The following is a 13,637-nucleotide window of genomic DNA, read 5'->3' on the forward strand; positions in this document are numbered from 1 at the left end:
TAAAATAAATGAGTGTATGTAGTGGAGAGTTCCACCAGACTGAGGGTTCTGTCCCAGTCCTCCCTGAAGGCTAGAACAATTTGGTTCCACTTTTGGCTCTTACTTCTCTCCTTTACATATAAATAAAAAAGAAAGTAAAACTCTATATTCAAATGAGAACATGCTGGGCAATAAATATGCAGAGAACTCAATGACATTTTTCACCTAGGTGGACTTGGTCATCATCACAGAAAGAAAACTCAGGAAACGAACAGAAATGCACCCCAAGAAACAAAGTGTTTGCAACCCTGATAAAAATGCTCTTTAAATAACTTCAAATGTTTATAATAATCAAATATAACTCTTATAAACAAACATAATGTGATTTTTCTTTAAATGAAACTGAGTGATGAGTATTTTTTTAGCATTATATTGTATCTGAGTTGATTGGTTGTTGTGGTCCAAAACACACAAACCATAAAAGTTTCAACTGATTATACCTCACTTGGTGCATTAAGTACATTTTGATCCCTAAACTGTGTTAGTTTTGTTCTGAACAGGGAAAAAAAAATAAGGCAAAATCTGTTAACTAGCAAGTTCATTCATGCAATTATTATGTTTTAAGCACTCTCTGAAGCAAAAAGTTAATGTCTGTATAATACTCGTGGGCTCTGGATTTTTCTACAATTCTTCCTGATGCTACATAGCATTACCCATTGTACAAGAACCCCTGGAGCATTTTTTGAATCTTCATAAGCAAAGGACAATAGGTTCATCTCAAAAGAAGATGTTGCTGGCCAGGGTACTTATCCTTAACAATGGGTCAGGAGTCCTGGCACCTTGCCAAATAATCTTTGTGGGAAAGGAATTTGAGATATCATGAGAGTTGGTCAAAGGGTATTAATTTCCAGCTATACAGTAAGATGAATAAGTTCTTGGGATCAAATGTGTAGCATGGTTTAAAAAAAAAAGAGAGAGAGAGAGAGAAATAATAAGGTACTACCAACTTCAGGTATATTCTATTGCCTAGTTACGGGCACTACAATTGTAAATTGTTTGCCAAAGCATTCTTCTGGTTTGGATTTTATTTCCTTTCTCTTTTTTTTTTTTTCTCTCAGTAAGTGGTTAGTCAATTCTAAACAAAAGGAAAATATTTTAAAATCCCACACAGGATCCTAGAGTTTACAAGAATAAAAATAATAACAAAAGAAAGAGAGAAAGAAAAGGAAAAGGAAAGACATTTGCCCCTTCTTAGTCTTATCTGAAATTCCTCCATCTGGGCTTAACTGTTCTGGAAGCTCTGCAAAAAACGTAGCACAGAGAGGAGAATAATATGAATTGGAGCAAGGTAGACTGCCCATTCTGAAATTTCATGGCCAACATGATTTTAACCAGAGGCAAATCCTTCCTTGAGTAATCCCTGGATTATAAAAGGAAATTCTTGAGAAACTTTGAAGGTAGAATTTGGCCAATGATAGAGAGTGGAGTTTTTTTGTTTTGTTTTTTCCTCTCTTTTTCTTTTATTTCAGCCTTTAATGAACGAAGCTGAATAATAGCTAAAGCCTCCATCTCTCTCTGGGTGCACACCTAGACCCCATCTTATCTTCGGATACTCATGTGCTACTCCATGTGGCAGACAGTGACCCTAAACCCTATGTTTGGGTATCACCTAGCTAAATTTAGTCACACCTGAATCGGGGGTCGCATTAATCCTGGGTCACCAGCAGGTCTCTCAGGACTAGTTTTTCTTCTTCTATTTCTTCTGATATTGCTTTCACAAATACTTTCCAATTTTTTTAGGGCCTTTTAATCATATCAAGTCAAGCCTCCTGGGATCCACATCGGATTCAAACCTCAACAAATACAGCACCATTAACAAGATTCCACAGCTCACTCTGAATTTTTCAGATGTCAAAACTGAAAAAAAGAATACATCCCCTCCTTCTTCAGATAAAACTATTATTGCACCCAAGGTTAAAGATCGAACACACAATGTGACAGAGAAAGTTACCCAGGTAGGACATGATTTTACTATCAATTTCAACTCTTTTAAAGGTTCTTTTCTGCACCATAAAATACATTATTTTTTTTCATGAATGACTATCAAGAGAGGTAAGCCATTTATTTGAACTCTAATCTATTTGTAAATTGTGATTTTGTTTATTACAAGACTGAGCAAAACTAGGCTAACTTGGCATCATTGTTCCCTTTATACTGCAGAGGTGGTTAACCTGCTATTCATCATGTTTGGACATTTATTGTTTTGCTGCCAACTCTTGCATTATTAAAGCATGGTATTTTATTATAATGGGTGTGTCTATTGAAGCTTTAGGTGACTAATATGTATTTACTCTTAACTGTGGCCTTCTTTTTTGCACTTACTCTCCTAAGTAGAGTCAGATAAGTCAGTTGACTTGGGGAAAAGAGCTGACTGAGATGATGGAAAGTCAGAGTAAACCAATGTGTTTCCCAGTAACAATATTTTATTGTTTTCAAGTAAATATTGCATGTTGAACTAGGATAAAAAAAGTATCGTCTAGCAGGAGATATGTTTTAAGACTAGGGAAAAATTACTTGTACTTATATTAAAAGACCAGCCTAAGTAGTACCTAGCTTTTGCTTACAATGCTCTTAAATTGTTGGGAATTCATGACTCTAAAACTTGTGTCAAGTAAACATTTTTTTTTCTTATAAAAAAAAAGTACTTAGTATATTTGCTTAGCAAATTTTTTCATAAACTGTCACAATATAAAGATAAACTTGACCCAAATCTCTTTACCAAGCATTGAAGATTTTGAATTAATAAAGTTGTTCTGTAATTATAATCACTGCAAGCAACACTCTAGTAATTTGTAAATAACCTTATTGTGTGAGCTGATAGCTATGTAATGACTGCATAGCTATTGAAAATAAACCTGAGCAGTCCCTATTGGAGATGGAAAATGGTACATGCCATACTCTGATACATACTTTGATATTTATGTAATAATGAGGCTCTCTACCCTTGGCATTTTATTCTTCTTAACTTAGTAAAATGAGCTGAACAATGGTAAAGGAAAAGTCTACTGTATTAGGCACATCTATGATGCTTCAAATTTTACCTTAAAAATTCCATTATTTGTAGACAGTAACCATCATATGGCTATATAGAAATTAAGACATTTTAGAAACTGCACAGGAGACTGGTGGCAAATATTAGGGTCAGGGTGCTGGCAGTAGCAGACCTGAGGAGTGGTGAGGGCAGCAGAGCAGGAGAGGAGACCATAGGGAATTGTATAGTGCAGGGACCTCTAATGATGTAGTCATGGAGTGTTTGACTGATGGTTTCAAATCCTCCAATTTTTAAAAAGAAGCTGGAAGCCCAGAATTTATGATTGAACTCTTCTTAATTTATAAAAGTTAGCAAACTAATGCAAAACACTTTTAGGCCAAACAAAGCACACTTTGAGGTCTGTGAGCAGCCAAGTGTGACCTTGGCAAAACTTTCATGCTCTTGGTTTACCACAGGGCCCACCCAATCCTGCCAACTCCCCAGGTCCACGGTGCCAGAAGAGGGGGAAGCCAGTGTGGCTCAGAGGTGCCAGTTACCTGCTCTGGGGTCTTTCCAGGCCTGATGAGAGAGAAAACATTTATACAAATAGCCATAAAGAAATCATGTTAATAAAGAATGCAGGTTAGGGGGAAAGTAATTATACTTTAATAGGAGAATTTCTAGAGGAGAAAACAGAGATATGATGAGACATTTAAACTAGATCTAGGAAGTTACTTATCAAACTTGGAAGTAATTCACATCTAAGAGTATAACTTGGGAGTCACATACACTTGTGTTTTAATTCTGGCTAAGTCATTCATTGTGTACCATGGAGACAAGTATCATTTATTGTGTGACATTGAGGCAAGTGTTGGCAAAACTTATTTCTCAGTATTGATATGACTTAAATAGAATAATGTGTAGAAAATGTTCACCACAGTGCTAAGTACATAACACTTAATTTCAGACATTATTCTGTTTTCTAATAACCCCTGCCCACCTCACCATTTCTGCAGGATTCTTTTATCCCTACATTCCCAGGGCCTAGCAGGACACCTAGTGTAAAGAGGTTCATGAAATATTTAAGGAAAGAAGAAAGGAAGGAAGGAAGGAAGGAAGGAAGGAAGGAAGGAAGGAAGGAAGAAAGGAAGGAAGGAAGTTAGGAAAGGGATGTTGGCCAAGTGAATAAAGGAAGGAGTGATAATCACAGTTATGAAAACAGCAAGAACAAAGTTCTAGAGGCACAAAAGTCCATGTGTCTTATGAGAACAAGTGGTTTCCTGGACCAGGGAGAGACTAGTCTGGGAAGGGTCTTGTCACAGGTCAGGGAGCTGCTGAAACTTTCCCCTCTAAATGGTTCTTTACCACCTTGGGGGTCTGGGTAAAATACAATAGCTTTCTTCAAAAGCATTCTTTTAAGGTCTCATACTTTCTCGTTAAATCCATGTGACTTTTTACTTAGTTTTATAACACTACAGTATTTGTTTTAACATTTTAAAAACATGTTTTAAATGACTTACCACTGAAGGAATCAGAGGCCCACAAAAAGACCCCACAGTTTTCCTACAACTTCTCTTACTTCACCCAAATCGTGGAGGGCCCCTCTCCACAACCTCCAAAGTATCCCACTTGGATAAGTATGATGCAGGCAAAAAACCTTTTAAGGCATTGGAAGATTGGAATTGGATTTTGTTTTATAAAGAATCCTCTTTTTTTTTAACACTGTGAAAGATACAGTGATAGGAAGGTGATTCTGGAGACAGATAGAACACTTAAGTGCCTGGCTATGTTCTGGCCAGAAATAATGAGGGACTGGAAAAAGAATGAGACAAGAAACTAGAAAAAATGATCAGTAGGAACACTCTATCTTTTTCTTAGTGCCCCCTTTAGCTCTTAGTAACAAAGCTTCCAATTGTCCACAGTCTTACCAAACAAGATAGACATCAACGATTGAGAAATTCCTCCCGCAGACATAGCCTCTGAAATGTCGTTTAAGCACTGGAAGCTGGGTAATCCTATCACTGTTTTCTCATTTAGTGTTTGTGAAGGTTCCTGATCATGGCTCTCTCTGGGATTCCCATATTCACAACATATAACACCATTATCTCCTAGTCACTAAAAATAACTTGTAATAACCCAAGACTTTATTATTCCCTTTGTTAGACCTGTGTGGAAATTCTCCTTATCTATATATTCACAATATATTTGCTATGGGCAGCTAGCAGTATTTTCTTTATCTAATGTTCTTATTTGTTTTATTCCCTTAATGCATTTATGTTAATTATTTCTTCAAAAGTCTTCAGGGTTTGGTTCACAGATCATCCAACAGTGAGTTTTGTTTTTGTTTTTGTTTTTTGAATATATTTTTATTTATTTCAGAGAGGAAGGGAGAGGGAGAGAGAGAAACATCAATGATAAAAGAGAATAATTGATCAACTGCCTCCTGCACACCCCCTACTGGGGATGGATCCCACAACCAAGGTATATGCCCTTGACTGGAATAGAACCCAGGACCCTTCAGTCTGCAGGCCGACACTCTATTCACTGAGCCAAACCAGCTGGGGCCAACAGTGAGTTTTTAATGCTCCACTGAGCACAAACAATAGTGCAAACATTTTTTTTTAAAAAGGCACAAATGAAAGGAACATTGATCTCTGTTTATGTGATGCATTCTACCCCTTTGTGTCCCATCTCTAGTATACATTGGCTAATTGCTAATTAGCCAATTAGTTGTTTACCTCCTTAGCTAGAGTGGGCTTCTTCAGAGTAGAGATCAGGTTGTCACTCATTCATTCATCCATACATGCATGCATTCATCTATTTCAGGGGTCCTCAAACTATGGCCCGCAGGCCACATGCAAATACAAATATTATATTTGTTCCTGTTTTGTTTTTTTACTTCAAAATAAGATATGTGCAGTGTGCATAGGAATTTGTTCATAGTTTTTTTTTAAACTATAGTCCGGCCCTCCAACGGTCTGAGGGACAGTGAACTGGCCCCCTGTTTAAAAAGTTTGAGGACCCCTGATCTATTTACTTATCCACTTAACAAGCATGTATTGACAACTAATGTTCATAGTACTAGATTCTGAGAATTCATGTTAAAAGGCAAATTTTCTGTCTTTGAGAAGTGAGGGAGATGTATGAGAACAGTAAATAGGCATTACAATGCAGCATGAAGTATTACACTACAGGTATGCTCAGAGTGCAGAAGTTGCGAGGAGAGAAGAGGAAACATTACCTATGTTAGGAGTTTGGGGTAGTTCTGGGGGAATATAAACTCTTAGATGAGTTTTGAAACTTGAGAAGTTTTCAAGGTTAGGAATTAGAATATGGAGTGGGGCACCCTTGGGAAACTGTGGATACCAATGAATGAGTGAAGCATGAAGTATCACTAGTACATAGCATAATACACAACATTAAGAAGAATCTTAAAAGATTCAGAAATGGACCACTCAAGGTACTGGAGAGAATTAAGTAAGAATAAATCTGTAGGTCAAAAATCCCTAAAGCAAGTATCTCTTTTCTAAATTCTCCCCTTAGACAACATTTTTGATTCTTTGTGTTGTTTTAGAGACCCATTTCATTGGCTGCTCTTACTGGACAAACTTATGGATTGCATCAGCTCTTTCTGCCATAGTCCAGCTGACTTTCTCTGTTCATTAGAAAAAATAGAAAATAGCTCTCAAAAGGTGTGGATTTTTTCAATCGTTACTGTAATCCAGCTGGTACAGACTGATGTGTAGTAAGGTCTACTGCAGGGAGGCAAGGCCTCAGTTGGCAAGTTTCTACAACTTCTTTGGAGTGATGAAGAGAAAACAATGAATTGAAAGAAAAGTTGAATAGAAAACAAAGTTTTGCTTTTACTATGCAGTTGTGGTTCATAATTGACAATCAAATTCTTGGTTATATCTGCCTCCTTTTAAATAAAGTAAACCAAACTTTGCCTCTTGTATTATTTCATTATTTCTGAGGCTAGTTCTAGTTCCAGTTCAAATGTTATGCTAATTTTTATGATAAATAAAAAGTATCATTTCTTTGTCATGTTCAGCTTTTACAAATTTAGTATTAGGTCAATCTCCTTAGATATGTATCAAGAGGGTATATGCCCGGCTGGCATGGCTCAGTGGTTGGGCGTCAACCTATGAACCAGGAGGTCATGGTTCAATTCTGGTCAGGGACACATGCCTGAGTTGCAAGCACAATCCCTGGTGTGGGGCGTGCAGGAGGCAGCTGATCAATGATTCTCACTCATCATCTCTCTCTTCCTCTCTGAAATCAATAAAAAACATTTTTTTAGAGAGAGGGTTTTTTTTAGAAAGATGATGGCTCTGGATTCCAAGACTTTATTGGCCAGTCACATGACACTCTATTAGTCAATGCTATAACACAATGCCAGTAATAGAGCCCAACTGAAGCCACCTTAAGCAAAAAATAAATGGAGGAGCTACAGTTTAATGGCCCATATAATCTAAATGCAGGGGCATATCTGCTTTGGGGCATGGCTGTATTCTTCATTTAAACAGCTGATGACACTCTCCCCCCTACCCTCCCACCCATGGTCCCCATCAACCATGCTTTCTTCTGTGTTTACTTCACTAGCCCTCTGGTGGAAGCAAGGCGCTCAGACTCTCCTGTCTCACTTAATACTCATAGCTGGTGATCTGTTAAGAGAGCCGTCTCTCCTCTAGTGTCCATATCATTCCTGAGAATGCAGCCCCTGATTGGCCAACTTCAGTCCTGTGCTCATCCTCATGGTGCCTTGACTGACAACCACACCAGAAAAATTCACTGGGGGAGGAGATACACTAAAAAGAAGAACAAATAGCAATGCCCCATTGTGGAGATGAACATAGGAATTCAGACTAACCGCATCTCTCTCCCTCTCTCTCTCTAACTCTCTCTCTCTCTTTCACACACACACACACACCCACACACACACACATTGAATATACATTATATGTGCTGAAGAGGTACTAGAGACACAGAAGTATAAAACCTAGTACCAATAATCAAGGGGTTATAGCGGACTTAGAGAAACACCATACAACAAAATACTTGTAAGCGCTAATATAAAAAATGCTACAAATCATATTATAAAACTAAATTAGTTTGAGGTGTTTTTTTAAGGCTCTCTTCTAGTCAAATTATGACCAAATAGTTCTATCATTTATTACTTTATTACTTAAGAGAAATGCCTGGTAAATTTAAAAGAAACCCATATCAGGATCATTAGAAAATAATACATATGAAGGAATCTAAATGAACAGGAGATTTTAATCTATAGAAGAGATGATGGGAATGAGATTTACCACAAGTATAGTTTTCCTATAGCATCATGAGGGAGAGTACTCAAGAAAATTAGTTTTGGGAGTAATCACAAAGAGACTTAGGTCATAAGAAAGAATGTATAAAGTCATAAAATCTTAAAATCTATAAAGAACTTTAAAGCCAAAATAGATTTCCATTATTTTGGAATCATTTAAGAATATTATTCTCATAAAAATAGAATTATGATAGATCTAATAATAGCTGACATTGATCGAGCATTTACTATGTGCCAGGCTCTATGCTAAGTGGTTTGATAGATTATCAATTTTAATCCACATAACAGTCCTATGAGTTGGTACTATTATTATCATCTCCATTTTGTAGAAGGGGAATCTTGCTTAGAGAGAGAAAGCAGCTTATTCGGGTTACCTAGTTAATGGTAGAGTAGCCTTCAAATAAGTCATCTCACTCCAAACATGAAGTTCTTAATCTCTAAGGACACCCTCTCCGTGATTCAGTTGTTTCCCTATTTTTCCATTAAATATATTCAGAAATTAGCATGTCATTTGGGTATACCTGTAACATTTGACAGCATGGTAAAATGTCATAATCTGAAAGTTTAGTAGGAACTAATTAGAAAAGTAAGTCTACAGATAAATAGGAAGAGAATCTTCTCAAACTCGCCAAAAAGCTAAATAAAGCCATCCTTAAAAGGGGAGATTCATTTCAGCATTATCTCTTATTTAAGGCTATCTCCCATTTTCCTTCTGCTGATTTTAGATTAGGATGAAGAACTTTTGTTTTTTGTTGGTGAAATGTGACAGTTGCAAGAAAGGCAAAATTACACAGACTGCTGACATAAAGATGAGTTTAAAGATTGTGGTTTCTTACTTCCCACTGATCTTTGTCCATTGTAATATGCTCATGTAATTCAATGGCTCTCATGTAAATTAATTTCTTAGCCATTCAGCCATTTGTTCAACCATTTGTCTCAGTTTCTTCATTCCACTTGCCAGGGATTACTGACCTGCCTCACTATCTCAGGCATAATAGTACAACATTTCTTAATGGTTTCTGTAGTTTCAAACTGGATAAACTTCATCATGAACTGTCTTCAATGATACTAATAAAAATATCTTCCCGTTCTGGCTACTGTTGCTCAGTGGTGAGAGTATCTGCCTGTGCACCAAAGGGTCGAGGGTTTGATTCCCAGTGAAGGGCACATACGTGGGCTGCAAGTTTGATCTCTGGCCCCAGTCAGGGTGTATGAGGGAGGCAACCAATTCATTTCTCTCTCTCACGTAGATGGTTCTCTCTCTTTTCCTCTCCATTCCTTTCTCTCAAAAATCAATTTAAAAACACATTAAAAAAACAAATGTCTTCAGATACAACTACAAATTAAAAGTGGTTTTATATAGAGCAATACTTTTCAACAATAATATCATTGTAACTCTGACTCCAATTCAGATTCTGATACCAACTGGATGTCCTACAACTCAATTCTGACACTTTCTACCTGGTTATAGCACCAGATGCCACAGGTTAAGGGTTCAGTCCCACAAGACTTCCCCCCACTTCAGACACCCATTGCAAGTCCAGGTGGTCACCTGTGCTTCTGACCCACTGGCTATAAGTTGGAGGTTGCCATAACCCCATCCTTGGATTCAATTAATTTGCTAGAACAACTCGCAGAAGTCAGGAAGCCTGTTTACTAACTAGATTGCCAATTTATTACAAAGGATAGGAATCAATAGCCAGATGAAGAGATACCTAGCAGGAGGTCCTGAACAGGAGCTTCTGTCTCCATGTTCAGGCCTAGAATGATAGCAAGTGGAAGTGTTCTGGAAGCTCTACCAATGCAGTCCTTTTTTTTTTTTTTTTTCTTATGGAGGCTTCCTTATGTAGCATGATTGAGTAACTCATTGTCCATTTTGATGGCTTTAACCTCCAAACCCTATCCCCACGCTGGAGGTAGAAGGGTGGAACTGAAAATTGCAACCCTCTGCCGAAACCGGTTTGGCTCAGTGGATAGAGCATCGGTCTGTGGACTGAAGGGTCCCAGGTTCGATTCCGGTCAAGGGCATGTACCTGGGTTGCGGGCACATCCCCGGTAGGAGATGTGCAGGAGGCAGCTGATCGATGTTTCTAACTCTCTGTCTCTCTCTCTTCCTCTCTGTAAAAAATCAATAAAATATATATATAAAAAAAGAAAATTGCAACCCTCTAATATCTTAGTTGGTCCCTCTGGTGACCAGCCCAAATCCTTTTATGATTTAGAGGTTTTGTAGAAGTTGCCGCATTAACATAACAAAAGACATCTTGCTCTCTCTCACCACTCAGGAAATTTCAAAGATTTAAGTGTCCTGATTCTGTTTTGGAAACTAGATATTTAGACCAAATATAGATTTCTTAAAATGAATCACATTATGAGTCATGAATTTAAAATTACACTTAATTAAAAAGTCTCTATTTTTCAATGGTTAATTTTTATAAAATCTCATCAATTCTCAGTGTTAAAATTACAAAAAAAAACACAAAATTCACAATACTTATCTAGTATGATTTAAATAAACTTCATTTGTTGCCTAAATTAGATATCAAGTAAACTTCAATAAACTATAAGATCATTTTGAACTTCCAAAAATAGCAATAATTACAAAATTTCAAATTAAGTTTGAAATGCAAAACAAGTTCAAAATTGCCTCTGAACACTTTGAATTTAATATGGCATCAGTTTTATATTCATTGTCTTACTGCTATTTACAGAATACCATAAAATTGGTTTAGCGAAACAGAAATCCCTATCCAAAGTTTTCCCCATATTCTGAATTTGGTCTGTGTCCATTCATACAAAGTGAAATGGAAAACAATATAAATGGGTGATGCAAGTACAAATGAAGCACATTCAATGAGATAATTACCAATTCAATATGTGTGAGTGTCCAGGTAAGAAACATTTAAACCTGTAGAGAATTTTGTGAGTTTATTTGAGCCAAACTGACCACAATTGCTGGGAACCAAAATCTCAAGAGATTGAGAAAATTTTCCAGAGAATGGCAGTTCTGCACCTTATTTTATACATCAGAAGCAAAGGAGGGAGGGTGGGGAGTGTAAGAAGTTACCTGAAATCCATTGGTGATAGATTAGGGAGGTGGGAGGCAGCAAAGTGGAAATCTCTGGGATTGGATAAAAAGTAAAAGGAATAGACACATACTTCTTTTACATAGGTAGATACAGGATAGTTAACAATGAACAATTACTAGGATAACAATTAAAATAATTGCTCTGGTAGGAGATTGTGCCCTAATAGGTCCTGGAAAAGGAAAAGGAAATTACCTAACATTCTAAAGGTATGTTATCTTAGATGCAAAAAGCACAATAGACAGGCTTAATTAAGGTAAAGATTGACCTTTGTCAGGAAAGATACTAGCCTAGGACATGACTACCCACTATCAATCTCTTTTAGTTAGGAAGTTTTAATTTCAGACCATCCTATGTGGTTACTGAGGTATTTCAGTTTGTAAGGCCCGTCATGCAGGCCTCCCCTGAGTTTGTCACATGAATACTTACTAAATAGTCAAAGTGTTGTCAATGTAAGAAACATCCAAACCTGTAGAGAATTATTATAAGTTTAGTTGAGCCAAACTGACACGACATATGCCAGGAAGCAAGATCTCAAATGCTCCAGAGAATAACAGTTTTGCAGTTTCTTTTATACGTTTTAAATTAAGGAGGGACTATAAGGAAAATTACATGGAGGGGAGAGGAAGCAACTTGAGGATGGAATTACAGGATAGTTAAGAATATGTGTTCTCTTGGTGAGTCGGAAAGGGGCATTGCAAAGGTGTGCTAACCTAGATGCACAGGAACAACAAACAGAGCATACTAAAGAAGTTATATGCCAGGGGCATGACTACCCACCATGTCTGTCCAGTTAGGGATTTATGATCAGATCACCCTGTAAAGTTACTGTATGTAGAACCCCAGTGTTATGTACGATGGTGATACAAAAATGTTTAAGTCAAGGTTTTTGCCTTCAAGGGCCTTTGATTGAATATGAATCTTTGACCTTCAAGATTCTTTTTCTCTGGGCAAATAAGTATATCCTATAATCTTTCAATAAGGAATCCTATACAATAAAAGCCTAATATGCAAATCGACCGAACGGCAGAATGACCAGTCACTATGATGCGCACTGACCACCAGGGGACAGACGTTCAACTCAGGAGCTGCCCCTTGGTGGTCAGTGTGCTCCCACAGGGGGGGGGCGCTGCTCAGCCAGAAGCCAAGCTCACAGCTGGAGAGCACAGCAGCAGTGGCAAGAGCCTTTATTACCTCTGCTGTAGGTGGGCTGTAAGGAGAGAGGGGTCCTGGACTGCAAGAGTCCCAGACTGTGAGAGGCATGTATGACTGCTGGCTTAGGCCCGATCCCCTGGTGGACACCCCCCCAGGGGTCCCAGACCAGGCTGAGGGATTTGCTCCCCCATCCCCAGTGCATGAATCTTGTGCACAGGGCCTCTAGTATATAAGTAACTATAGACATTTAAGTAGCAATTGCTTAATTTAGGAATGTTGTATGCTATATACATATTAAATATAAAATAAGGATGTTCATTATTTTGAATAGGAAAGTAATTTAAAAAAGAAAGGAGTTATTTTCTAACTATTTTTACTAAATGCTATATGCATATCAAAACTGACCATCACTTTGCTGACATATTTTCTAAATTAAAATAAAATTTCATTCAATTTAAAACACCTTAATTAGCTTAGAAGTAATACTTATCCATACTCTAGGTGATGAAAGAAATTTCCATGTGAATCCCTCATAGCCACTGACTAAGAGCCATAGCTTGTAGGGGAAGCATGTATGTATAAAGCACCTGTTTAGTTTTGTACAATCATCACACATTTTTAAATGAAGGGAGGAAAATATTGCCTCCTTTAAAAGTTATGTCAGCCAAAGAAACAAGTTGAAAATAGATGCTTGATGTAAAATATGAGTGGTCAGAAGAGATAGATAAAAATAATTTATCTTAGCATACATTACAATTGTCTGGTTGCTATAGCAATGGCCACACAAAAAGATTGCAGATATGTGTTACCAAGATGATTCAGTTTTGATCCCCCGCCCCCCATTAATATGAGCCTTGGGTAAAGGTCAAACTCAGGACCAGGAAGAACACACTGGCGGGAGAGTTCCTTTGCTCATTTGCCCTCATGGCCTAGGGGTTGGGACAAATGTAGTTCAATGTGAGTCGCCTAATGAAAGTGGGCAGTAGCAATAAATTTTCCATGATTCACAGGCTGAAAATTAGGTAAAAGATCTTTGTATCAGGTATGGAAATCCATAGCA

General features: G+C 37.4%; 1 protein-coding gene across 4 annotated transcripts in view; it reads left to right on the plus strand.

Annotated features, from left to right (window-relative positions):
- The window catches only part of KCNH7 (potassium voltage-gated channel subfamily H member 7), a 419,704-nt gene that overhangs the window by 297,953 nt on the left and 108,114 nt on the right, over nucleotides 1-13,637 (plus strand). For all 4 annotated transcript variants that reach the window (XM_070422855.1, XM_070422856.1, XM_070422858.1 and 1 more), the window contains one exon: nucleotides 1,780-1,994. In XM_070422855.1, the coding sequence (XP_070278956.1) occupies nucleotides 1,780-1,994 (215 nt within the window). The remainder of the gene's footprint in view (nucleotides 1-1,779; nucleotides 1,995-13,637) is intronic.

Source organism: Myotis yumanensis, unplaced genomic scaffold (assembly GCF_028538775.1).
Source record: "Myotis yumanensis isolate MYYU_CA2020_CCGP unplaced genomic scaffold, mMyoYum1.0.hap1 SCAF_8, whole genome shotgun sequence".
In the NCBI taxonomy this organism is placed as follows: Eukaryota; Metazoa; Chordata; class Mammalia; order Chiroptera; family Vespertilionidae; genus Myotis; species Myotis yumanensis.